The 14,283-nt window shown below is 30.6% G+C and overlaps 1 protein-coding gene across 1 annotated transcript; it reads right to left on the bottom strand.

Annotated features, from left to right (window-relative positions):
* Positions 1-1,818: 1,818 nt before the first annotated feature.
* Positions 1,819-9,447, bottom strand: LOC134272224 (uncharacterized). Its single transcript, XM_062754471.1, has 7 exons — positions 9,341-9,447; positions 6,676-6,893; positions 6,129-6,279; positions 3,448-3,981; positions 2,706-2,819; positions 2,328-2,412; positions 1,819-2,178 (listed from the first exon to the last, which is right to left on the bottom strand). The coding sequence occupies exons 1-7, from the start codon at positions 9,390-9,392 to the stop codon at positions 1,863-1,865; spliced, it is 1,470 nt and encodes a 489-aa protein (XP_062610455.1). The 5' UTR covers positions 9,393-9,447; the 3' UTR covers positions 1,819-1,862.
* Positions 9,448-14,283: the final 4,836 nt, after the last annotated feature.

Raw genomic sequence — 14,283 nt, 5'->3', positions numbered from 1 at the left:
CACACCTTTGATGTTCCGTGGGTCCGTGTTTGTTTTGCTCCCATTTTCTATTGTTTTATAGACCTTAGATCTTGAATACTGTTCTTTATCTCTATATGTTTCATTTAAAAAATACAATGTTGTTGAGAGAGATCATGGATATAAAACATTTATTCATGTTTCCTGATAATATATTTCGGATAAGATATTTCCCGATATAATATGATTCATTATAATGAGGAACCTAAAAGAAATAATATTGTTTATTCATGTTTAAATTTAAAGTATTTTGTGAAATCAATTTTACGAGCATTTTCAATTTCTATGAATTTTGAGCCTGTTGAACTAATTTTTTTAAAATTCTTCCTTCTACATACTGACAAACAATAAATAATATATACATTAGTTAAACATATGGATGGAATATTGAAAATTTTGGAAATTTTGTAATACTTGCTTGACTACAATAAGCAATAAAATATTGCTTGGTTATGATTTACCTTAGTATGACAATATACTCAAATAATATACATTTATATGTGCAATTATTTTATTAATTAATGTTCCAATTATCTTGAAATATTTCTTCGCTTCAAAACACCCTTCTAAATAATAGCATAATCTAGCAATAATCCTGACAATAATTTATTATACATGTACATTGATGTGCATGATTCAGCATATGTAGGTAGTTGATTATATGTACAAGAATAAAAAACAAGGTTAAAAGAATAAATCTATATTCAGATATGATAATCATACGCTTATTTATATTTCAAATATATTTACCTTATTAGTTTTACAATCTGTAGAAATCTACAATTGATTCATCGGCGATTGATTGTGGTTAACAGAGATTAAAAAGATACATGTTACAATTAAATTTCATAATATACACAGTTTTCATTTAAATTTGATTCCTTGAAAACATTTATATTTTTTAAAATCATAACATGAAAAAGTTGGTTTTAAATCAATTTGCATATGAAAAACAAAACAATTAAAATAATTTGAATAATCTGTGCCTTGAATTTGAGTTGAGAATGTAAATGAGATAAATTATGAAACATACATGTATTTAAAAATTTTCACGAGAAAATTTTACACGACTCATTTCTGTGTTTATTTCCCTTTAAGGACGAACGAGATGTTCCTTAATAATAGATAAAATTTTCTAAGAGTTTGTCATTGAAGTATTGCTACTTAAACATGTTTACACACAAAAAATTGAGGTACCTTACCAGGCATTTCTGCAAAATAGCAGGGGTAGTTTTTCTTATATAATCTTTTGGGGAAGAAAAATAATTTTCCAATTTCAAATGTTTAAGCGTTTGGATTTTTTAAAAACGTTTAGAAACTGGTGAAGAAATCAGAATGTAATTAAAATTTTGAATATTTTTCATACATTACGAAGATATACAAAACAAATTTTGAGGAACGTCTCGTCTGACCTTAAAAAGTGCAATTGCCCAAAGCTGTTTCTCACTACATTTTTTATGATATACAGTGTATAATCCTTTGAAAATCACATATCTCAAAAAGGTTTTGGTGATGCATGTTCTCCACATCATTTAAAAGAGAATGCACTAAGATTGTATCCTCGGAAAAGGTTTAAATAAGACAATATGGGAAAATACACATGTTCATGACGTCACTATAAGCACTTAGTAGGTCATCTGAGAAATACGATTTGTATATTCCTATTGCATGTAATTTTAACAGTTCAAAAAGTCAGATTTCTTACATCATCCTCATATATATTAGAACTCACAGGGCAATGTACTTCTTTGAACCCGAACTTGTTTTTTTTTAATACATGTACATTTTTTTCGTCTATAAATTTTTACTTTGTTCACCTTAACGGTCGTGCAAGTTGAACCTAATTACTTTGTTTCCTTTTTCGAATCTCTGAATGTTGAAAACATTGGGTGTGTTTCTTCTACTGGCCTGCCTCCGCTTACTTTTGAACTTCGAAACAGACGAGAATAAAAACTTCCCCTGGAATATTCGTTCCAGTTACCATTGACATGAGATCTTCGTTTTGAGGTTGTATCATACACCCCTTCAGAGAGCTCTTTATATGGGTTCTCATCGAATTCTTCCTCTGGAATTGTGGAATATACGTTATCAATGCTGCAGACTGTCTTTCTAGAGACAGGTCGAACGACATTTTCTTTACTGCGTCTTGTCGTGTTGTTTCTGAAGAAAATAATTATAGCATTTCTAGTAGAAATAAAACATTCTTCAGTATTTTATTGTTGAACCCTATATATTTTTTTCATTCTTACACTGACAACACAATTTCTAAAATACGAAGGAAATATTATTGATTATGATGTGTTTCTTACTTTTTCTGTCTAAATCGCTTGACTGCTAGGATACCCACAATTATTATCGTAACTTCTACCATCACAATACCCACCATCAGAACTACTGAAGACACAATTAATGTAAGAAAATTAACAATTATAACAAAGATTGACTGAAACATTTTACAGCAATGACAAACAAACGTATCCAAATAACTGGAAATACATCTAATAATTAATAAGTAATAGGTATTTCCTTTATGTGATTAGGACTATTACTAAGAATCTTGTTTAATCTATTGACATAAAACAAAAAAAACAATCTTTTTTATCAATGAAACATAAAGCAGCAGAAATGGTGTTAGGGTAGGTTCTTTTAATCTTTCTATAAACAGTAAAGAATTTTAACTTTCAAACCTATTTCTCGACTGAGAACAAACGATGTGGTTTCCGTTGATGTCACAGCATTCAGTGTTGTGCTTGTCGAGTTCAGTATCTTTTGTTGCGAGTCTGAAAGCAATTCCGAGAGAACTATTGATAAAAGACACTACAGAATCTGACACCTCTTCTTCATACATAGATTTGTTACTGAATATAAACGTTCGTGATAACCAATTTGTAAACCAACAAAGCTACTGACAAGTTAATGATGTTAAACGACTTTCAACAACCCGTTTAAAGTTGGTTTTATGCATATTCTAAGGTAGCTGTTATGATGTTGTCAGTAAATATATCTTTGGGTAATGTTTGACTGACATTTTACAAGCCATTTAATTACTATTTCATTGATTTTAACACTTTTGACTACGGATTAATCAGTCTGAATTAAGGAGTTCATAAATCTGTTCTTAAGAAGACAATTAAAATGTTTAGATCTTATTCTATCATGCAATAATGTAAATTAATTTAAATAACCTTAAATAAACGTATAACTTTAATGATTCTGTTTTCTTGTTAAACATAAACGAAATATCGATTTTAGAAATATGTAGCAATGTATTTAACATACTTCTTAAATATGTACCAAAAATGTTCATGATCATTTCATTCTCCGTCTCTACATTTTGTCAGTTTAGATAATTTATTGTAAAAAGATATATTAGGATTATGAAATTACTTTTTTTTGTTTTCTTTTATGCACGTTTTGTCTCTTTCTTACCAGTAGATGCTCCCATAATCCCTCTTGTTGAAGGCAGTGGTGACATTGATCTGTCCCATGTTACTGGTTCAGAACTCAAAACTTCAGTCGTAATCTCTGTTGATGTTGCTGGTTGACTAGCTGTAGAATCTAGAAAAGTTGTTTTTATCGTTTTTCCTGGTGAAGAACTCAAAACTTCAGTCGCAATCTCTGTTGATGTTGCTGGTTGAATAGCTGTAGAATGTAGAAAAGTTGTTTTTATCGTTTTTCTTGGTGAAGAACTCAAAACTTCACTCGTAATCTCTTTTGATGTTGTTAGATGAGTAGCTGTCGATTCTGGAAAAGTTGGTTTTGTTTGTTTTCTTGTTGTAATTTCTTTTGTTGAAGGGGTTGAAAATATTTTTAGAGTTGTTTTTATTCTAGTTTTGGATTTTTGAGGATATGAATTTTTCGTTGATGTTGTCCTTGACGTTTTAATTGCCGCCGCTGTCGTTATTATCTTTGACAATCGGAAAGTTGTTGCTAAAGTTGTCGGTCTTGTTGAGATCTTCGAGACTATTATTAGATAAAGAATTAGAAAAATTACGCTAAACTGGGGTATTTAGTTTTTTCCTTTTTTTATACTGAGCAAAATAAGTTTTGCAATTAAAGGTAATTAATATATCAAGTTGGAAAAGTAGACCAATAATTTATAATGCATTTGAAATGTTAAATTTTCTTCGTAAAACAAAGAAAAGGCAATATTTTTCTTGAATCCAAGACGATTTGTGTTTGCCCTTGCGGTGCGTGATTGTTGATGACGTTGAGTAAGTGATATTGCTTTGAGAGGTCTTTGAACTCGAAAAATGGCTTAAAGTAGCCTGTTTCCTACAAATTGTCTGCATAACCTCACTCCAGTAAAACGGCATAGCTCTTCTGCAACTTAAGGAGCAGCCATAAATCTGTAACGTCTCGACGTTGTAACAATTAAACGATCATTGCTAACCGTCGTTTTTAGTGGACGTTCTAAGCGCTGGCGATTGATTACGTGTTCAGTCGTTCGGAATCAGTTGGGTGGACTGATGCAAGCAAAAGTGTTCAGCGACATCTTCTTATGAGCAACCAATTGTTAGCATCCCTATAGTCCTTTAACGTTCATTTTCGGAAAGTCCTGGTGTTTTTGCCATTAGACGTTTTTGCAGTTTTTCACCGGTTTTCTTTACAAGCATGTTCAGAATGTTTTTCTAATAAAAAATTGTTCCGGGGCCATGTGTGTTCGAGCGTAACCTTTTGTTTTATTGAATTGTCACAACGTTGGATGAAGCGGTTTCTGCATGTCAAATTAAAAAAAAAACTCTGTCTTTTGTTATCTTTATCTCTATTGTTTTTAAGAAGAAGCAAAATAAAACAATTAAGAAAAATATTTTTAGATCATGCATACGGAAAAGCAATTGCTAAACTTATTTTGCTCAGTATATTATTACATGAAAATATATCACTAATCAGAGACCACCTATAATCATAATGTTTTACGATTCGATGCATGTATTTTCCGAACATTCCTAGGTCCAAGTGATGCTGCCGTCGCCGTACAAATCATTGGAAGGGCCCTAATAGTTTAATATATTGCAAGGTTATCCAAATGGATTATGAAAAGTTTTACTCATAAACCCGACAAGAGTTGAGATATTTGAAAAAGTCTGCAAACCAGATGAAATCTTAAAAATTATTTATTTTTATCTTTGTTTCCTTTTGTGTGTGTTGTTTTATGTCACTCTTGAGAATTTTCACACACTATTTGACAGTGTAGAGCTGACAATTTTATTCTATACTTGGCACTTAGGACCATTGAGCAGGGAGGGATCTTTTTCGTTACAGCACCTACTGTGACACGGGACCTCGGTTTATGCGGTCTATTCAGAAGGACCGGTCTCCACGTACCACAGTGGAATTTGATCCCGTGACGTAAGAATAAACTCTTTATTAATCAACTCTAGAGAAGATGCTCTAACCACTGCACCACGCGAGTAACTTTTTAGAGCACTTGACCAGCAGATATTGAACATGCGTTTTAGCAAATGTTATGTTTGCAAGAAGAGATGTTTTGTTTTTATTTAAGGGGTTTGTATCAATTTTAACCCAATACAAAGAGTAGAGAAGATCAGAACGTCATCAACTCTACCTTTCTATTATGTAAATTTATATTCCTTAGTTTGTATAACCTTGCAAAGAGACTGAGCTCGTTTTTTGCTCAGAGCAGGCGAAGAATTCTTGTACATAAAAACGAATAATGTCATTTATTTTGTAAATGACGAAAAGATATATAGAAAACAAGGGGCGGGGGGTTTCATTCATTAACAAGTAACCATAGTAATAATACATGTAGCGATGACCATCTATAATAATACGTATGAAAATAGATACCTACGCATTTCAACTGATAGTGGGCAAAAGGACTTGAGATATTATGCAACACATGTATAAAAAACATGACAGACCCATTATTGTAAATAAATTTTCAATTCATACTTGAGTAGCATAGTTTCTGTTCAAATGTTTCATTTATTCTTGACATGAAATATCTGTAGAATAAGATGTGATGTTATGTTATTTTGATGCCCATAAAATAATTTTCCAAGTTTTATCGTTAAAATATCAGATAGAAGAAAGGCTTATTATACATTGTATATGGAAAATTCGACAAGAATTGTTAAGATACTTACCTTTAAGACGTAGTCGAAAACCTTTACCCGTAAATATGTCGAAATTCGAGAAGAGAATGATCATTAGTTTGCATCCACTTGCTACTCTATAAGCTGTTCGTCTCCCACATTGTTTAAAGAGCCCGAAAATATCATTTGTGATTTCCTCTATCTAGTAAAATTCATTGGAATTACATTACAAGTGATAATTGCCTAACAAAAATAATTTAAGAAAAATGGACGTGCAATGCAAAGCCCTTTTTTTTATTTGGATTCATCTTATTATTATAATATTTTCTGTGCTTTCTTGCTTTAATATGATATAAGATAAAATTTGTAAAATAAATATTACATACGAATTTCACACTTCGTTATGTTTTCGTAAATTTGAAATATTCTTTAAATTTTCTTTAAGTAAAAATATTTAGAGTCTTTTTATTGTCGAAGAATTAATGTAAATCAATTCAAAAAAATCTCTGTACAGTATAATGAAGTAGCATATTAATTTTCGTTTCAAGGTTCATAATTTACAACTTCAAACATCGTGCATAATGTTTATTGCAAAAACCTTCAAGTAGTCATAACATGCAAATCCTGCAGTTTGGTGAATATCCAAGTCTATCCTTATATGTATCTCTTCTGTGACGTCAGGTGCTGTCACCATCCATCTATAAATTGTGTCCCGTTCATAGTTTGTCCATGGATATCCTGGTGATGTGATCGTTATCTCCTCTAATAAAGGGAGATTTACTTTCTTTGATATAGTTTTCACTCCGAAAGAAGTATCTAAATTATAAATTGATCATAATATTATGATATACATATATTTACAAAGAAAATACCAACTGAAATATAAAATTTTATTTATTATTTTATTTATTGTTCAATCTTCAAATCTTGTGTCTAATCAAAAATCATCGATATGTTTTTGAACCCGAATATACGAAAATTATATTGTCCGCTAAGTAGCAAAAAAATCATAAAGCGTTTTTATCGATATTTAATAAGGACACTTATTTAATTTTTTTTTTCTTTTGCTAATCAGATTTTAGTACATTTTAATTTTAATTTTTTTTCTTTTAAAGAGACACTGTGACGCACAAAGTGGCAAAGGGGAAAATTGATATATGTAGAATTTTTGCATGACCCGTGTAAATTGTGTACCATTACGAAATGTTTGAGGTTTCAGAAAATTACAGGTTTCAGAACCTAACAATTCTATTTTTATGGAGAAAAATAAAAGAAAGAATAATTTCAATATGCCCAATAACGGAAATATTGCGTTTCTTCCTCCTCCCTATTGTACGCATGCGCAGAAAAGTTGAATAAGTTTCTATAGTCTCCATGGTCTCAAGCATCAGTAGACAAAAAATTTTGATGCAATCTTTTTAAAAAGTTGTTAGATCATATTTCTCACCTTTGCATGCTCGAGTTGAATATTGTTTACAAGTTTTAGCAAATAATAAAAGTAGTGCGACCTTAATATTCACGAAAACAAAGAAAAGGTAGATACAACCTTTGTTTTTCCGACACTTATATTGTGCAGTCTTTAATTGTCATATCTTAGCTATTTACTCATAATTTTCATGTCTATCTCTGTATGCCACAGATATTTTAAAGGAAACACATGATTTTGTCTCATTGTCTCACTTTAAAAATATTGACTAAATAAAGATTTTATCATGCTTGAATGTGCACAGTTTACGGTCCAACAGCGTTAAACGAAATAAAACCGGGTTTCATTAGAGAATATATAAGTTTTTTTGTTTTGTTTGTTGTTGTTTAACGTCTCTCTAGAGAATTTTTCACTTACATGGAGTCTCAACAATTTACCGATGGAGGACTTCAAATGTTAACCACTTCTCGACACTCAGGGTCATTAAGCAGTGAGGGATCTTTTTCGTATCAACACCCACTGCGACACAATTAATCGCAATGGTCTCATCCGAAGGAACGGTTTCCACATCCCACAGTGGGGTTCGAACCTTCGATGTAAGGATCAGAGCAGACGTTCTAACCACTGTGCCATGCGGGCGACAAGAGATTGCATAAGTATTGAACAGAAATAAAAGTATTAAATTGATAAGGCTGGGTTAACAATTATCTCTTTTATTGCATTATTTATTTATCAATAATTAATTATGCTGTTTTTTTTTTTTTTGGAAAATTCAAGGCATTTACTTTATTTCTGGCAGTTTCCAAAGCATTTGAATTCGGAAAGTGGTAAACACAACACCTGAAAAATGGTGAGGTTTGATGACGTTAAGGAACACCGGAGAGCAGTTAAGTCAAATTTAAATGTAGTAATGACGCCCTAAAAGCCATTCAAAGGCTACTGAAGAAAAAATACCTACAATGTATATCATAAGAAGTTTAGTATACAAGTTAATTTAGGCCCTGGATAAAACAAAGCATACGGACAAACTTCTATGATAATAGCGAGAGACGCTGAAATATGTGCATCAACATATTCCTGAATTTAGGTTGGACTTATTCATCTTTCTTTTAGCAAGGAAAAAACGTAGGCTGTTGTAGACACTTTGAGTTAATCATCCCTGGGCCTTTTGGCGATACAACACATAAAATCTCATGTCTTGTTTATTTGAACATATATCTATTTGAAATCAACTACTATTCGCTATATATAAATATGGATGAATAAATGTACTTAAGAGGTGTGAAAATATTAAAACGCAGTGGTGATTATTTTCACTCTAGATAATTTGTCCATGCTTTTACCGGTCAACCCTAGTAAGTATAAATATTTTTGCATTGAAATGCAATCAAATATTTGTACATCATTTAAGGACGCTCTAAACACTGCACACTAAAGAGCTCTATTTATTGGGTAGTTTTATGCAATTAGAGTGATCTGCCTTTAGATGTAAGATTAAAGAAATGATTATTTACCGTTAATTACATAATTTATAATAGATTAAAATATTTCTAGCATTTTATTAGACCAAGAGTAAGAAATATAGCCAATTTTTTTTTATTTATTTCCCCAATGCTTACAAATTGTCCATTGTCTTTGAACATTTTTCCGATGCAAATGAGGCACGTAACCTATGTTCTAAATGAATGAAAAAGTCTCTATATACATATCTTTATATGATATATTTTCTCGGAGTCCAAATAGCAGTTTCTGTTAGTGTTTAGAGCTTCCTTAAATATTTATAGAAATAGAAATCTGAAAAATCGCAGGAAACATACAAAAGTATTTTAATACTTACTGAACCAATATGTAGCAAATACTGACACATAAAATAACTTTACGGTAAACATGTTTTCTTCTGATAGTAATATAAAATATTTATAAAGATCTAGTCCCGATACAATGTACCAGCAACCAATATAATCAAATGTATGTTCAGAATCTATTTATATTCTTGAATGGGGAAATGAATAATTTGATTGGTTTAATGTACAGACATAAACTGAAAGGTCACACTGCTTTTGATTTCTCGAGTCAAGTGCTTTGATGGTGTTTCACATGTGAATGGGCTAGTACACATTTAGTTGACTTTATTGATTGATTGATAGTATATTGTTTAACATCCCTATGGAGAATTTTTATTCTTATAGAGACGCCACCACTTGCCAGTGGAGAAGTGTAAATTTCGTCCTATACTCGACGCACAGGGAAATGAAATTGGAGGGATTCTTTTGTGTCAGCACCTCGAGCGACACGGGACCTCAGTTTATACCATCAAATCCGAAGGACCGGTCTTCACGTCTCCTAGTCGAATTCGAATCTGCGACGTAAGGATCAACTCCTTTCTTTGCGACTCTACAGCAGATGTTCTTACAGCTATCAACGCGCGGGCGACTGTATCGATATGCATATCATCAAATTAGAAAGCCTTCACTATAAAACATGCGTTCATATATAAATCTAAGAAAGAGTCTAAAATTTATTAATCTAAAGTATAACCCATTCACCATGTTTGAATAAAATTGATAATGTTCTGTTAAATGATATGTGATAAATGAATTTAAGGATTTCCAACCCTAAAAGGACCAAATTCTCTACCCTTAAATGTCCATCAAGTACATAATTCTCTTATGTTTAATCAAAGCAATTTTAGTAGAAAAAGATTAACCAGGAGAAGTTTCAGAAATTAAATTAACTAAGCAGTAGTTCATTAACAGAGATTACATTAAAGTCTATGGGGAAAAGGAATTTTTAATAGTAATACAAATTAAATAAGAATGTCATTAAATACTGTGGTGGAAAGTTGTATTAAAATATTATAAATAAAATAAAAGTTTAGAACAATTTCTACCAGATAAGATTTTCGAGTTGATTTCTTTATTAATTAAACACAGAGAGTAATATCTCTTACCAAAATTCAAGCTCATAAGTTAGGATACATCCCACCCTTTCATATTAATAGTAATTAATGGGAATGGTGTCTAAATAAACTACGTATTCAGCACCTGCAAATCTGTTATGTATTATTTTAATTGAATATGGTGCTATTATGGATAGAATATCTTAATTATGACTCATTTCGTACTCTAACAAAGAGGAATAGATATTTGTTCATTAGTTTCTTTATTTCGGAATTTTGTTTTGAAATTTTGAAATTAGACGCACTAAAGCATAGATTCTTTCCATTTCTTTTCTTTTCTTCTTTATTTTATTTTATTTTTATTTTTTTTTTTTTTACAAATTCATAAAAACGACAACATCGCACGTAGAATGCTGTTATCAATAAAACTTAATGTTGTATCAGGGCAATTCAAGGCCGTTATTTTTTGCTTCTATATATAGGGAGTTTTTTTTTCGATCATTTGAAATATATGTAAATGCTTGCTTTGCAACTGGTTTGTATTGTTGAAATGGACTTTGAGCTTATAAACTGTTCATATTTCATCTTAATCTACTTTGAATATTACATTCTCTTGGAAAATCTTCAATCTACTGGTAAATATTTTAAAACTTAAGAGTGACAAATTATTTTTTCTATTTCTTCATAAAATTCATATATTATTTGTGTAGAAATTTGAATTAGATTCACTATTCTGAAGTCAATTGGAATATCTAATTATAAATCAATCAGGGATATACGCCTGCACGAAAAGTTCGTTTCCTAACATTCAAATACATGTACTGTACGTGTCTTCATTTTTTTAATTCAAGGTAAATTGTATTTGTATAAATCTAAAAAAAAGTCTATTTTAAGCTAATCAAACACGTCTAATGAGATTTTTTCTCTGTACTATATTTATATAAGATAAATTGATGTAACAGGAATTTTACCGACCTTGATTAAAGTCAACGTTTCGTTTAAGCTGTATATGATAATAAAATTTGACCTTGTTAGAAAATATGACCCATTAATGGGTTGTATTTTGGCTTGTTTCATACCAATTGTTAAACTGTTATTTGTATGGAATTTGACACCAAAAACGTCTGTCTGCCTTATCAAGACATACCGGAAGGGCTCACGACAAGTGTGGCCGGTCCACATGGGATGCTTACTCTTCCTATACACCTGGGTCCGTTTTACAAAAGGACTAAGACTTAAGATTAAATTTGATTCTTCATATAATTTTTAATAAACATTAAACTTATTTTAATTGAAGAAATGTGGTATGATATTTTTTCACAAACAATTTTGAAGAAAATTATTAATTTTGCAAAATTTTACAATCATCTGAAGTTTTTGGTCTTAGTCGTAACTTCTTTTGTAAAACGGACCCCAAATCCAAACTTCCAGTAATCCGTGCTCAATTACATATTCACAGATATTTGTTTTATTAATGTATTTGTTAAAATTGAATACTGATCGATATCGTTACCTTTTACATTGCAGGGCTTTTTAAATTTATATTAAGAAGGCCAAGAAAACTAACATATAATAAAGATTAAGAATTTTTATGAATGTGAGATTGATTATTTTTTTTTCAATACATTCTTGGAACTTATAGTAAAAGTCATCTTAGAATTACATTTACGTTTATGACAAATTATCGCCGTGCAATTATGTAAACTTTTGTTTCAAACCGAAGGCCAGCAGATTGATAGGAATCATACCGATCATATCCTTAACTTAATCAAGGCCCATGGACCTCGATCACATCGATCACCTGAGCATATTGGTTGAAAAAAAAACACAAATCAGTTCAGCATTGAAAAGTATACAGGTGATTGAATTAATTTCCTTATCATTTAAATGTTCCATACATTAAGTATAAATCAGCAGGATTTTCTTATCAATTCCCACGCTTCTTGTAAACCAAGGCATGGGAATAAAAGTAAAAAATCGATGAAGGAAGAAAAGTAAATCCAATTGATAAGCTTCCTTCCTTGATATTTGATAGATGCCTAAATGGGCAATGTGAAAATAAAATGGAGCGATCTTTCTTTAGTTAAGTGTTTTATTAAGTGTTTTATTAAGTGTAAATTTTTAAATAGGGTCATAATGGTCCTGCACTTTACCTTCTCTGTTGGTAAAACTATTTAAGCTACTTAAGCTTTTGTGTGAAAACGTCCTACATTTTTATTTTTTTTTTTTGTCTTACAATAATGTATGTATTTACAGTTTTAGTAACTTTTCTGATTTGTTTTAATTCTGTTGAAAAAAACCCTTTCAAATTTGAGTTCACTACCTGTACGCCAGGTTTAGAAGTTTGGTAGGGGCGTTAATTGTAAAATTCTCTCAGTAGTTAAATGAGTTACGAAGCTTTTTTTGTTCGAGAGACAGGATATAAATATCTATCAACTCTGGAATCTTCAACAAATACGTACAATTCTTGTTTTTATAAAAAAAAATATGAAGGGGAAATATATATTTTTAATACAAACTTAGAACTTACAATTTAAAATACCATCAAAGAAGGATATGGAGATAACGAACAGTATTCAATCTCAACGTCCATTAAACAATATACAAAATAAGAGCATCCGAAACATCAGAGGTGGGATCAGGTGCCATGGAGGAGTGAGCATTACATTTATATGCCAATTACATTTATATGCCAATTTTTCATCATATAATTATGTAAACGTTTGTAACAAAACGAAGGCCTAAAGACCCTTAAAGTCCCTTCTAGAATTTTTCTGCTATGCATATTTAGACGCCACTATTAGCAGATTGAAGATTATAATTCTTTTAACCCATGCTCATCACTCAGGGACATTGAGTAGCGAGAATTTCTTTTGCATGCCAACTTATATTGCGACATAGGATCTTGGTTTATACAGTATCATCTGAAGGAACGGTCTTTAGGTCCCGTGATGGGATTCGAACCCACAACGTTTTAACTCCTTACTTCTCAACTCTTGTGCAAACACTCTAAACTCTGTGCCACGCGACCGACTTCAATGTTCTGACACATTTTCCTGCTTAAATATTTCCTTTTGAAAAATGCGTATATATTCTAGCGATATACCAAATAAAAATTTTTTTACACAGAAATATTCAGGAATAAACATGGTTAGCATATATATATGTGCTTACAAGGAAAAATTACAATGAAAATAGAATAGATTTATTTTCAATTATATCAATCTGGATAAAATATATCAGAAATATGTTTTTCTCTGATGCAGATTTCTCTGCTAACAATCTGTAATAAGCAGCGATGGATTTTAATTTGGTTAGTAGACATTTTCCTAAAAAAGCGGATTTTACCTATGATATTTTCAGGAGTCCCTGTTTTTGCCCTATTAAATATTTGAAAATTTTTATGATTGCGTTTATAAAATTGATCAATGTTTCTTATTTTCACCTTTTATACATAAACTGTAGTAATTTTAACTTTGGTCTGAAGTCTGAAAATAAACAGTTCATGTCTATGTACTTGCAGATACATCCGAGAAGTATTGTTCCAAATTATCTTAACATCTGTATGCCTAATTTTTATCAAAATTATAATCTGCAAAAAAATAAAATTAAAAATAAAACAAATAAAATAAAAAATGAAACAGCCAAAATTACCTGATATCTATTCATAAATGTTCTTATTGATATTTCTTTTAATATTCTAAGAACTCGTTTTGTTTTGATTACAGCTGTAACATACGTGATATAATAAAACTTTATCAAAAATTTGCAGCATAAATGTTTATTTCCATTTTAAAATACTCAATCTCTATGTAAAAAAGGTAAAGTTGATGAATAGTTATTATTCTCATAAAAGATATAAACTACAAACAATACAAATC

This window comes from Saccostrea cucullata, unplaced genomic scaffold (assembly GCF_032062105.1).
Source record: "Saccostrea cucullata isolate Sc308-1 unplaced genomic scaffold, CSIRO_AGI_Scuc_v1 ctg2485, whole genome shotgun sequence".
NCBI lineage: Eukaryota > Metazoa > Mollusca > Bivalvia > Ostreida > Ostreidae > Saccostrea > Saccostrea cuccullata.
The sequence above is the reverse complement of the archived record's forward strand: the minus strand, read 5'-3'. Positions and strand labels throughout refer to the sequence as shown.

Coding starts and splice junctions, on each gene's coding strand:
- LOC134272224 (XM_062754471.1), bottom strand. CDS start 9,392: ATGTTTACCGTAAAGTTATTTTATGTGTCAGTATTTGCTACATATTGG. Junction 6,280..6,675: donor CATGTTATGACTACTTGAAG/GTTTTTGCAATA, acceptor GAATTTTACTAG/ATAGAGGAAATCACAAATGA. Junction 2,820..3,447: donor GATTATGGGAGCATCTACTG/GTAAGAAAGAGA, acceptor TTTTATCAATAG/TTCTCTCGGAATTGCTTTCA.